Here is a 13,844-nt window from a genome sequence, read left to right as displayed (position 1 = left end):
TCCCTTAGAACTTTGGAATGGCCTGAAATGGAGGCTACATAGTCTACGTTTTACGTTGATATTCAATTTGTTTACACATCCTCCAGTCTCCCAATACGAGGTCTATTGGACGATAAAAAGGGCAAATCTGACTGCTATGTCCTTTTTTGCGATTGTGCGCTGTGTTAAATCATGAAAGGACGTCGCTTTCTTATATTTGTGACAATTGGGAAATTACCAACGTTGCTGCGCATTGTTTTCCAAACAATTTTCTATCTTTATGCAATCAAGAAGGAAAGAAAGAAAGATAAGGTTAAAAAGAACGAAACAGGTTTCATAGTGTTGTTTTCGCCAAAATTGGCAATTCTTCAAAACAAAGTCGTTGTGTTCAAACATTCCAGCGTAAATATACAATATTTCTTCCTTCTAACTTACGGTAATTAATGTCGGCCTGTACGTAAATATTTGTATTTTTTTTTTCAGGTCATATGAAACTATTTGTCGAGTAGAAAACAAAGTTCTCAAATTTGATATGGCATAAGAGATTTTCAAATAAATAAATAACACAATCCCTTCAACGGATGTTCAGAATTAATCTTGAAAAGTCAGACAATTTGTAACGGCATGTCTTAGTAGGTGGTGGGAAAATGTATAACCAATAAAACGGGACAACGCATTGTAAAAGATGGTATGATGAAGTAAAGTAAAAACCGCGTGTGGGTAAAGAATTCTTACATATAGCTGAAGAAGGTATTAAAAAACCCTGTCAGCTTGTGCGTTTTCTCCCCTGACGATGACCCTACCACTTAGACAGGACGCCGCGTTGCATACAGATACAATTTGCTACATTTAAACGGTTTGAAAACGACTGTTTACAACTCAATGTGAAGCTGGTGGTTTGGGGCCTTACAGGTGACTACTTTCATCTCAAGAGCCATTGTTACCGTTTTTCTTAGACGGGCTCGCGGCCACACCCCAATAAACTACTACTGTAAACAACGAGTCCAAAACAACCAGCGTTTGTTTTTTTGGGGGAGAAATTTCTCAAGAAACTCGAGGCCTAAACTGTGGCTTAATAGAGATAGTTTACATCTTCAAAGCAGGAAGCAGATCTTTTTATTAGCTCGATGTAGAAATGATAACCATGAACGAAGCGTCATTTCCGGATCCTCGAAAGTTTCAAAGTACCTATCCGATAATCAATTAAACTTTAACAACACGGTAAACGTGATTCTTTAATTTCAAAATCGCCTACACTAAGCCTGACAACTAAGCCCTGTGTTACAATGGAAATCATCCATGGCGAAAGCAGAAAAGTTAAACGCTGGGTGGCGGAATCAAACCTTATTTCTCAATTTATTCGTATCATGTTTCGTGGTTTGAGAATCTTGTTTCATGAATAAAAATTTACGAAGAAGCTAAAAGGTTCACCTCCCAGGGAGCTAAGAAAATTCTCATAATTGCCTCCTAGATATGATTGGCTAACGCAACAAACATAAAGTGACCGTAAATAAACAGGCCGCAGGCTTTCCATTCAGTGGTTGATCACGTGACAACTTCCATTCACCAAGAAACGGCCACCTGTCTCTACTATTCCGTGGAAGCCAAAAATATGTCAAGGACTTGTCGACCTTGGTCAAAAGCACTCTTAAATAAAAAAACAGCATTCTTGTCCATTCAGTAGCATAATTGATTTTAATGCAGCTTTCGTTGGCGGGGTCTGTTTATTTCCGTTTTTAATTTTCCTGGGACATAACTTTCAGCTTTATGGATTTAACCAATCCACGGGAAAATTGCTAATTCATTTTACACTCGAAATGTTTGGTGGCTCATTAAAAGTGATAAATGTGAAATTTATTTGAACTCGTTACCTGTCAAAAGAATAGAGGCTCAGAATGCAACATGACTTCTTTAGTTCTCTTGTTTTCTAAGAAACTTAGAAAAGTGACTCATAATGCAAATCGCACACGAAAAAGATACTCCGATGGTCACGAAAGGATAATGTTTCAAACCATGTGTAATCCATTTGTAGCTAATTTCCCCGCACAGGATTTAATGTTTTCACCCAAAACCGCAATTCATACAATTGTACTCTCAACACAAAGAGCTCTCATTGATAAATAAATTTCTCTTTATTATTATTTTTCGTGATGACACAAGGTATAAATTGCTTCAACCCTTGTTTTTATAAATTGGAAGATCTAGAAAAGCTTTGCTTCCCCCGTTATTAACAACAACACAGTTCCCTTGGCTTCTACGGTCCTATTTTGAATAAAATCATTTGTTGTATAGAAGCTTTAGATACAATTGTAAAACCAACCTTTCTAATATATATCGCGTCGCGGTTTCTGTTGGCAGTCGGATGTTAATTTTGAATATATGTTACGTTTATTTTGTTCGGCAGAAGCCACGCTAACCAGTCATTTCAAACAGCTGATGAATCAAATTCATTTCCAAATGGGAAAGAAAATTCTAAACGTTTTGCATAGCACAAAAATTTTACTTTAAAAAAGCCTCCCAGGTTTATAATAAAAACAAGGAAGGTTACCATCCCCTTATATCGCGAGAACATCGTACGATTATTTATTTTTTAACCTGAAATTATTTGTGTTTGCTGGTCATCGTTTGCATTTCTCACGCTAATAAACGTTATTTTTTGTCACGTACACCTTCACTCGTCCACGTTAAATGTTATAATTGGCCTGAAATACACCTCATCAAAGATAGACTGATCGCTTCGCGGAATAGGAACTACTGCATTTCTGGAAAGTTGCATCTTTTCAAAGTCGAGCCTCGGGCGACGTCTTTTCTTGTCATTGGTGTTTTCATTTGCCTCCAAGGTGCGTTTAAGAGGAGCAGACTCATTCGGCGTTCGACGTTTGTTCTGCGTCAACTTGTGCGAACTCGTTATCTCAGTGAGAACACTTGCTACTTCTGTGTTCGCGTTTAAAGTATTTACTAGAAGTCCACTTACTTCGTCATCTGAAGATTCAGCCAAGTCCGCGGCGGCGTCTGATTCTTTATGCCTGTTTGCTTGATTTGCATATTTATTAACTGATAAAGTTAGGTGCCCTGACGATGTATGAGAACTGGTTGAATGAATTTCAGCCCCTGCCTTTACAAATCCGCATGTTTCCTCCGAGTTCTCGTCCCTCTCCTTTGCTCGTTTTAATCCAACTGAACCAACTTGAGATTGTGCTGTTTCTTTGCGCTTTGTCACCAATGCGCTCGGTAAGCTACGGCTTCGCTTTGGATTACTATGAGCCTTTCCGGCAAAGTCTAAATCGAAAGGTTCCGACCAGGAGTAGTAAAAAGCTGGTTTTATGTTGCGGTTTTCGTCGAGACTGTGCCGACTTAGTTGAAAGGACAGCGTGTCGATACGAGGCAAACTGCTTGTCAGGGCCATTTTTAAGGGCGATGGGTCGTTGTCTCCGGCTTGTAGTAAATTTTACTCCGCGCGAGCTGATGTAGTTGACTGGCTTGGCGCGGAGCGCGGAGTGCTAGCCCGGTAACTAGTAGTCCAATTCACACAACACACTTGCCATCGGGCCACCTGAAAACACATAAGTTCAACAATTAATGGAGCGATATGATTGGCTAAAACCAATCAATTGCACCCGTTGAGCCATTATCTCTGACAACAAAGCAGCAGGTCTACTTGGAAGCGATCATCATTCATGAAATTCTACACGAGAAATTACTCACTACTTAGAGTTTTTCATCGCATTTGGCTTTTATCATGGATTTGGGTTTCTCAGTAAGTCGGTTTTTAAATTTACTTTCTCTTTTCATTTTCTGCTTTGCGTGTCTAAAAAAAATTGCGTGTCAGCTAAATATTAAGTACCCGATTAAAACCTTATGTGACCGGAGTAAATGTATTCGACAGAAACTAAAACAACGAGGGCCATCAAATTAAATTAAAATTGTCAGTCGATGGCTTGAATATTGCATACAACGATAACCACAATCGATTTGCGTCAGAAATATTAAAAAGTAAGGAAAAGTTCTTTGCGCTCATGAGAGAAACCGAATATGACATTTATTCTTTTAATATTTTTCCTATCTACAAATAACACGGTGTTGCGGCGGGGCAAACACAGAAATCTTTCAAATTACGCTGTATTGATAATGAGAACTACTACAAAGAAACAGTTAGAGCTGTAGCTATATAGGGATGGTCTGATCAAAGCAAGTTCTAATCATTTTCTTCTCAACGCCAGAAAGCTCGACTCCGGCCAGAGTTACTTCTTCTTCGCTTCAAAGAAACTTCTAGTTGACGGACTTTGCTTTGAAATTCCCGTGTATACATTAGTGGAATCGCTGTCCTTCAGAGGAAGGGACACCGGCTCTTTTGTCTTAGATTTCGTAAACAATCGTCCATAATATTTAAAAGCACATTGTGAGATCCTACAGGGCGGGCTGATATCGAAATGTGTGTTATGCAAATTTCTTGTGAGTGGATCTCAAAGAAGTCTTATCGTAGTTTGCACCACGTGTACAGAGGAACCTTAATTTAAACGTGAGAAATTAACTACGAGTGTAATGCATTAAGGTTCTTTAACCACAGCAAGTTCTTACAACGCAACACCAATATAAAACGTCTCAGAGAAAATCCGAGAGGTTGGAGTCAAATCGCGGTGCACGTTTTCGAAGCTTATACCCACATGGTATCTTGAGTGTTGTTGGTTTTTTGTGTTTTTTGTGTCGTAATACGAGAAGTCTAGATGTTGTTCTTTTGCGTGCTCTTAAAGTTATCTAAGAGTTCGAATGTCTCGTTGACACTTTTCGTTATTTATTTGCGGCAGTGATTAGCTAAAATTTTCGTTCATCCGTAGGATTTGTACTGAATTTTATTTTACCAATCTCGTCCAGTGGCTAATGACAATTAATCAATGTCCCAATGAAAAGACAGTGCTAGCAGGGAACTGTTTTCATTTCTAGTAAATTATTGTACTTTTCGCAGATGTCCTGTACTATTGGCCATACATGAAAGAACTGCGCGTTTAAAAGGTTCGTTAGATAATTAAATGTTTTCCCTGCCCATCACATTTCGCTTTTCGTCCTTTCACCGTTCAGTGTGCGCTAATTGCTTTTTATGCTGATAGATGCTAAAGATAAAATACACGTGGTGAAGCAACAAAAATCACTTTAAATACATGCATAAAGATGACACGTTTGTATAAATTCTGCCCTCGTAACGTTCATCTGAACAACCAGATCACTACGTTAACTACGATCCCAAAACTGCACTGAGTGTGTTCTCGAAGGTTAGGGCGTTTTCTTTGAGCGTAAATTATAGTGACAGTTTCACGGTCACCTGTACCAAATATAATAGAACTTATATTTATAATTGGGCTTATTATTGACTTGAAACGGTTGGACTCAATGGAGTTGATGAAAATTGTGTTGGTTGTTCTCGGTCCAAAAGGAATTCAACACTTAAAGCGATTCCACGAGTAGAAATCAAACAAAGTCTGAGTCAACAACAAGAAGAAGGAAAATGGAAATAAATTAAATAGAGAAGACAGGGGTTCAACACGAGGTCTTTCTTTCTGTACTATTTGGCATAATTCACGCCTTCTTCATAAATTATGTTGTGAGTAACCCCAAATGTACTTTGAAACTGGGTTTTCATGTCATATTCTCGCCTAAGCTGAAAGATCATAACGGAGCTTGCCCAAAATGTGGTCTAAAAGACAGTCATTTAATTCATCAGAAGCTCCAACCTGATTTAAAAATCCTTTTCATTTTGCTGCTAAGATCCTTTATAGAATACAAATTAGAACCTTGTTATTATAAAGGTGACAAACATAAATAGGAACAATGAGCATTGAAAACGAATCAGGAGCGATTGCAGGATGTCAGTTCGCCAGATAAAATCTTTGACATACAATTTTCGTCCGTGGTTATTCTTGAACCTCCTTTCTTCGGATCAAAACAAGCAGATAGATCGCCAGTACTGGTCTAGAAATTAACGTAAATGTAATGTCGTTTTCACGTCAAGCAGTCATTCTCTGTTGTAACCACAACAATTACTTTACACTTGTCATTAAGGATTCACGAATTTTTGTTTTGAAATGCAAAATAGATCGAATTAATTTCAATAAGCCAATTTTTGTCGTTCAGCTCGCAGCTGCCATTTCGTAACTCCAGAAATCATTTAGCCACAATACAAATGAACGAAAAAGCTGCTTAAACATCAATATACAAAAATACAACTGGCATGAGTCCCGCTTGAGATCTAGACATCTTGAAGATGAATAAAATATATCGCCGAGAGCCAGTCTTAGTCAAGTGGAAATAAATAAAAAGCATGATCTTTCTTATCGAATGAGTAATTGCGAAAATAGGCGGCATACGGTACACAAATAGCGTTTCATAAGCCTTAATTTACCGATTTACCCAAAGCGATTTCTCAGATTGTGCCTATTGTTAGTATAGCAGTTTTTTGCACCGGCCAGTCGAGCATTAAGCTAAGTTTATGAAAATCTTTGAAATTGTGTACAAAAGTTCGGCTGAAATTATCTTGTCAAGACTGAAACGAAATCTTTCGTATATTTCAACTGATTTTAACCTTGATTATGCAATACCTTATTTGACGAGTCGACGAATCAGCAATTTTCGAAAAATCTTCTTCATTCGGCCTTCTCGAAGCCGTGTTCAAAGGTTGACTTCTTTAGGTATTGACAAAAATCAAAATAAATATCTCATCAACATTGATGGACTTATAGAGACTGACTTACTTTTGCCAGTGAAGCGCTCCCTCTGACAGATTCACAAGCGTCAGGATTTAAATGGAGTGTCTTAAAGCAATTGCCTTATAGACGTTTTACTCCAAACGTCTTACGTTGTAGACGAGGCTGTATTGTTTCAAGGTTCATTGTGTCTGTCTTGAGTTTGAATGAAACAACTGGTCGTTTTCCGGACATACATAAGTGTTGTCATGCCAACATCACATATCATGCGTTTTCTATGTAAATTCGGCAGCACGATGTTGCGCAGCACGTGCGTATAGGTCAAGGGTGTGCATGGCTCAACGCCTGCTCTTTGCTTCTGCCTTTCTCTCAGAAGAATGGATAAGTAGATCTTCCCCTGCAGAGATACCTTATTATTTTTATAAACCCTTAGATTTCTATTGATCAGGAAAAAAAGAATCCTGGTGCGCCGGCTGGTTAAAATCTAGTTCTGCTTTGAACTGTTCGGATTTCATTAATGTACTGTATCAACCGCTCTCCTTTAGTCAGCTTTCTTTTTAACTGAAATTTAATTTAAAGAATCGACTTGACCGAAGTGCCTCAACAGATTTTTACTGTTTTGTTCAAACGGCCGATAAGTTTTTGAATCTGCAAATCAAAGGCAACATCAGGTTTTTACGATAACATAAAAGGCAAAAAAAACATACCCCAACCTGTCAATCACAAAAAGCGGAAGGTATTATAATATAATTAGGAAATTTCAATCAAACCAACGAAAATGTGTTCAGATTGTAACAGACCTTAAAAGGATTGTGTCACGGTTGCGTCTATTTTATTACGTTGCCAATACTCGCTATGAAACTTAATGTTAGCTAAGAAAATACTTCTATGGATCTTAATGACAAAACCATAGCTTCATTACAGCCAAAAGCGTCTCCCGGGCAATGTAATTAAATTTACAAACAAACGAGATTAAGACATTAAGACTTTAAGACTTTGAAAACTGTTCAGTTTCTCAAAACACCCATATCGCAATTCGTTTTAATCTTCTTCAATTTGTTCATCCGCACCTTCTATTGTATTCGCCGTGTTATTGAAATATTCATTCGCTGTTTTAAGTGGTTAATTTTATATTTCACTCAATCACTCTAATTGGTGGCCATTTTATTTTATACAATAACTGAGAGAATTCTCGCGCGCTCATTGGTCGAGAGCTAATTGGTCGGTCAATGAGAGATGACATAACCTGTAACGCAAAGAAATTTCATAAAGATGTGAGAAATTGTTCGCGACTTTCCGAAAACAGGATCCAGCGAGTTGTGAAATGTCAACTGGATTATTTGGGACGAAATTTGCTACACATTTGTGGACTTAATGTGCAAAAACTGCGATCCAAGATCATCTAAGGTTTTTTTTTTTTACAACAAAAAAAAGAACCGGGCCTAAGGGGCTGTCACTCGCTCGCGCGATCTCGCACTGATTTTCCAAAGTAATTCATCGGTAGATGTCGATGTTATTGCACAATTTATTGCTGATAAAACAAATCGGCTAAATCTTTACATGGTCTACATTCTTATAAATCATAGAAATGACACCTTAAAATGTCCAAAACTTTGAAACGACTCGCGTAAGGGTGCTTGTCGTTCCACTTGAGTTTTGAAAATTTTGTAAGGGTTAAAAGGTGTTGACCATGGAAACATGTGGTAGATTTGTTAAATGTCTTAATTCGGCTAAAATCTGTGGCACAGTTTCATAATAGAGGTTCATGTAAGTTATTGTTGTAAAGTGTTTTCTCGCATTCACATACATTGTTAGCTTTCATCAGTCCGGCCACAACATTGATTAAGGCCTTTTTTCTCCTCACTACTTCAAGACCAATCAAAGCAGGTGGTTTACTAGTATTATGACGCTAGCAGGCCTCGCGAAAGTCGAATTTGGTTTCGGTGCAATAAGGAAAGGAACAATCTCCTAAGAAAACTTAATTGAGTAAAAAGATCAGAGATTAGAGAATTATAATCAAAGCACATCAACAGAGCACATTTTTTTTTTTTCGCGTTCGTCTAATATTGTCAACTGACCCTGATACTGATTTGAAGTCATTTTCCTGAAGTACAAAAAAAAACTGGCTAAAACTTTACAATAATTCATTTTTGTAAGGTACCAAATACCAAAAACACCATAGAAGTGTCAATAAACCAATATTAGCGAAGATGGTTAAAAACGAGAAAGGTTAAGATTTATTACGAACGACAAACTTGAAAAAAATTGTCCCATTTTTTTCAAGATGCTTTGTCCGTACTAACGTCGCCCCTTTCGTTGCACTGAAACCGAAGTCTTCACTAATGTTCATGCGGGTTATAATGTAACGTTAAAGAATACACAATTAGGTGAAAAGCCTGTTTTAAATCGTCGTGTAAGCAGGTGTGTAACATATATATAAAGATATCGGGAATTTGATGTTCATTTCTAGAGAACTGACACTGTCTGCTGCAACTGCAGAAACTGCGGCGCAATCATAAACGTACTGGCTAAAAGTGAAATTATTCTTATGTCTATGACAAACTATGTGATAGGGTTTACTCTACATGGCCAGAGAGTCAGTAACGTCGGCAAACTTTGACATGATTTTCGTGTAATGCCATTGACTGGAGCTTTGAGATCAACTCTCAATATTTTATTGCTGATATCAATGGAGCCCAGAGGAGATCCATGACTGGGTAGTTTTACTCTCCAAGTGTTATTTATCAAGTACTGAAAGCTGCTGCTAAGAAACTAACGTCTAAACAAAGTGCAGACTGAATTGATTAATTGCAATGCATTGGAAACCGTTCGGCTTTTTTTGTCAGGTGGAGAGGGAAGCGGAAATTCGTCGTAGATTACCGTGTGACATGAATTTTGCGTATTTTCTAACTCTCCGCGAACATTAGATTCTGTAATAAAGAATAAATTCGGCAAAATTTAAAACCGCAATACTGTACTCCGTTATTAAGTGACCTTGAATTGTAGCCTCTAGTCTTTTTTTTTTTCAAGAAACCGCCGAAATAATGGACAGGAACTAACAGTAACCAATAACTATGAAGGTTTGTTCAAGTCTAAAATCAAGATCCGCGAAAAATTTGTTTCGTCATTCGCGAAATTAAACTCCCGCGAAAAACAAATTTCGTGCCACATTTTGATCCGTCAATCTTCCTTTCACCTGGTGGTCCTCGGTCTTTCAAACCCTCCTTCTTGCAATTTCTGAGCAAACCAAGACAAATTTTTGTGAGGTTGCATCACCTTTGTGGCGCTCATCGGCACTCAAACAGCAGACGACTTTAGCGAAAGCACACGGTGAAACAAAGGACATACACAAAGCCAAATTTTTGCATCTATCGCTGGTCAAGACAATCTACATTTCACCATGCTCCCTGATCAAGGGCTGCTGACTGAATTCTGTTTTCCTTTTCTTTAAATGAAAAATTTGCTTACTCATTTCCCGTCATTCGCGAAATTTAACTCCCTCTTAAGATTCGTGCCACATCTCGACCCGTCAAACATCCTTCACCAGGTGGTCCACGGCGGTCTTTCTAACCTCCTTCTTGAAATTTCTGAGCAAACCATGATGAATTTTTGTTAGGTCGCATCACCTTTGCGTTACTCATCAGCAATCAACAGCAAACGACTTTGTAATATAAAGCACTCGGTGAAACAGAGGGGATAAACGAAGCCAGACTCGAAACAAAGGACATTACAAACCTGTGTACAACCGCCCCTTCCCCTGACATTACACGAAGCCAAACTCTAAGACTTAATATCTACCGCTGGACAAGACAATCTACATGTAACCTTGCTAACTAATAGAAAACTACGGACTGCTGGCTTCTGTTTTATCTTTCTTTAAAGGGAAACTTTTAAGTGTATTTAACATGCTGTCCATTTGTATATTTACCATATCTCCTTATCGAGAAATGGTAAATTGCAGCGGATAGAATTTATCATCACAGCTGGAAACCCTCTCAGCTTACTGGCACTCGTAACTCTCAAAATTAGTTCTGCGGCTTCTTTTCAAGTGTCGTTAAGTTGAATGACGTCGGTAAAGTGAAAGGAAAATATATTTTTTATAATAAAATAAAACTTCAAAATGTGATTGAAGTTGATTGCATGCGATATTAATGCCAAGGTCTAATCTAACTTAACATTATGTAGTTGGTATAACGCGCCAAAAGGATAATAAGAAACATTAAGTGTTTCTTATTTTTGTTATAGCTCGTTATGCCATAAATCCATAATCGTAGTTATTGGCTTTATAAAACTACATCAAGATGGACGGATGAAAGAAATTCAAATATCTAAAACATCTAAAATTTAAATTGCCTGTGTTTTTGCACTCCGTTGCACCCCAGTCATATTTTGTGCGTATTTTTGCTGTAGATTAAGCTCAAGTATTTTGATGGCTTGGGATTGTTTAGTATTTGGACAATTATATATGTGCAATTATGTATAATGATTCGTTATTTGTGCCGGGCTGCACAGCGTTAGAGATTAAAGCGAGGACCATGCAGGGAAGCACGTTTCTAACCTATACACCACTCAGCATATTCTGCCCAGTGTCAAACGTGCAAGCTTGAAAGTTCTTTCCCTTTGTAAATTTTAACCACGCGCACGGCAGCTTCCTAGAGACCAAAAAGGTGCCGTTTAGCAGTCGAAAGTAAAAGTAATAGTTCCTACTTCTCGTCCCACGCTCGCTTGCTTTGTGGGGTTGTAATTGGTTGGCCACCCGTTCTGTGTTTAGTACTTTGCAGCGGATCGGCGAGTCTCAAAAAAGTAAAAACGACCGTACCTGCTTATATCTGTCCCTTTCTCTCAGTACACATGGTCTACAAGGACAACTCAAGGGCACGGCGTGTATATTCATTCTGTGAGTGGCATGTTGCCACGTTTTTGAGAGGTAATTGGTTATGTTTCGGACAGATAGTCTTTAACATGATGCATTTCTTAGACGGAAAAAATAAGAATAACACTGCATATTCATGACATGAAATCATGAATTATTATATATACGACCGCAAACCTTTTATCAGGCTTTTGTCAGAAAGAAAAGTTTCGGTGCTTAATACCGCACGATAGATACTTTTTTGCTTATAATAATGCCGAACCAAATAAGGTAGTTTAGGAAATCAAGATTGAACGAGGCTTTTCGTGTGAGCGACTGACTGGGAAATTTTGCCTACCGTTGTAAACAAGCATGGGGCATGCAAATTAATTGTCATTCAACCCACGCATAAATACTATCTGCTGTAGTGAATGAAAAAAAAATCGATAAAAACGATTGGTCTGTGAAAAATAGAGGTATTTAAAATTTGCTGCTAAGAGCTGTCGACTGATTTGCAACAGATGCGGGCATTGGTTTGAAATTTTATTCCCAAATTATAACATACAAAATTATATATATATTCATGGCTTTCTTGTATGAAATTCTAAATTGGGTTTTCATTTAGTTCAAGATTTCTGCTGAATACGATGACTGTTTTACTTGGTCAGTTTCTCCATTTAAGAAAATGTGATACATAATGTTGTCAATACTGACCAAGAAAAGTCTGTAAACACTAAGGGTTTAAATTTTGAAAACATATAGTAAAGTTACCATATGTGACAGATAAACAAGTTGGATGAAAAAACGATTGAGTAACTAAGATCTATTTTTTTTATTTAAGCTCGCATTCCGTAATATATTTCCTATTCTTGGTGGACCAGTTTGTTAAAATTTGTACGTAATTTCAAATTTGGTATATAAACATCGTCGAAGTAAGCAATCTCTTCACGAACACCACTTACACAAAAAGCGGTTTAAACGGGTTAAAATAATTCTAATCCTGCATAGCTGGGCGCGAAATCCTGCTTGTTCTGTATTTTGCGGTAAACTCTTCTGGCGTACCAACGATCCTCAAATTTGTGTTTTTCTTGTGAATATACATACCAATCATATCTTCTCTGCATTTATTTTTTCCAAAATTTAGTTTAACACAACAAAACTTGATATTAAGAAAATGTTTGTTTCGATAGAAGGAAACCTACCGTATCCCATGTGGATTTCTCTGACTCAACTTCTACGAGAAACTCTCTTCTGCAGCCTGGAACCTCCTCAGCCTTTGAGCAACGGGTGCTCTTTACATTTGTATAACACCATGAGGTATCACTGAGTTACGATGGAATATCATTAACATTGACCGAGAGAGAGTTAGATAAACAATGAATTTTAAGCGACAGAGGTTTCACGCCGAATAGTAATTACAGCTGTAGTACGATTTCAGCGAACATAAATTAAAAAATAAAAATCCTCATCGAATCAAAGAAATTTTGGCTATTTTTTATTCGAACTCCAAATGCATCAAAATAACCTTTAAGGTTTATAGTTTTTTAGACTTTTTTATCGTGAAATATTCCTACGTGCCCTACAAAATTGACAGTTGCTGTCAAGGAACACGTTCGCAATTTTTCATTATCACAAACCATTCATACAAATACAGAAATATATGCATGAATGGAAAACATCAGGCAATGACGCCCATAAACTTGGTCCATATGTAAATGTAGGCCATGCCGTGTCATCATGAAGTAAATACGATTTATTATTTACCTCAGATAAGAAAACTAAGAACCATTCGCTGGCTTTTAACTACTGAAAACATTACAAGTTGTAAGACCCTATTTATCTCACTTTAATTATTTATCCATTTCTTAAAAAAAAACCACCATTTTCAATTTGCTGTTTGCTAAATGTTGGCCCCCAGTGCCGTAAGCCTAAACCTGAGCTAATTTCTAGATACATCGAGAGCGACATGATCTAAATTCCTTTCATTCATTCCCGTCCGACAATTGTAAATAAAAGCTATTACTACGACAGACCTTTTAGTCTGTTTAAACGTTTCTCGTTTACTATTGCCGGTTGCTCGATTTATCGTACAATTTAGGCAAAATGTTTAGACCTAAAAGGAAATTAAAATTTATTTGGCCTGTTTAAAACAAAAATACCAAAAAAAATGGTCACGTCCATTACAACCGTCAACAATGCTTGAACGTGACGTATTATTTTCCCGCCAAAATCGATCTGTGCCTAAAAGTAATGTTGTAACAGCTCCATAGAAGCGAATATACACATAGCTCTCATTTTTTTAAGGATAATCTTTTACA

The 13,844-nt window shown here is 37.4% G+C and overlaps 1 protein-coding gene across 4 annotated transcripts; it reads right to left on the bottom strand.

Moving 5' to 3' along the window:
- Positions 1 to 2,089: 2,089 nt before the first annotated feature.
- Positions 2,090 to 12,858, bottom strand: LOC144658694 (uncharacterized). Of its 4 annotated transcripts, none has more exons than XM_078519165.1 (2): positions 12,729 to 12,858; positions 2,090 to 3,532 (listed from the first exon to the last, which is right to left on the bottom strand). In XM_078519165.1, exon 2 carries the CDS (start codon positions 3,383 to 3,385, stop codon positions 2,651 to 2,653), a length of 735 nt encoding a protein of 244 aa, XP_078375291.1. In that variant the 5' UTR covers positions 3,386 to 3,532; positions 12,729 to 12,858; the 3' UTR covers positions 2,090 to 2,650. The 4 variants fall into 4 exon arrangements, with proteins under 4 accessions (XP_078375291.1, XP_078375294.1, XP_078375295.1 ...); XM_078519168.1 differs by lacking the exon at positions 12,729 to 12,858 and adding an exon at positions 11,494 to 11,643; XM_078519169.1 differs by lacking the exon at positions 12,729 to 12,858 and adding an exon at positions 10,143 to 10,160.
- Between the last annotated feature and the right edge of the window lie 986 nt (positions 12,859 to 13,844).

Source organism: Oculina patagonica, chromosome 6 (assembly GCF_052425735.1).
Source record: "Oculina patagonica isolate OP01 chromosome 6, crgOcupat, whole genome shotgun sequence".
Classification (NCBI taxonomy): Eukaryota; Metazoa; Cnidaria; class Anthozoa; order Scleractinia; family Oculinidae; genus Oculina; species Oculina patagonica.
The sequence above is the reverse complement of the archived record's forward strand: the minus strand, read 5'-3'. Positions and strand labels throughout refer to the sequence as shown.

Bases quoted from the DNA above. Each gene is read 5' to 3' on its own strand.
- LOC144658694 (XM_078519165.1), bottom strand. From the start codon at position 3,385: ATGGCCCTGACAAGCAGTTTGCCTCGTATCGACACGCTGTCCTTTCAA.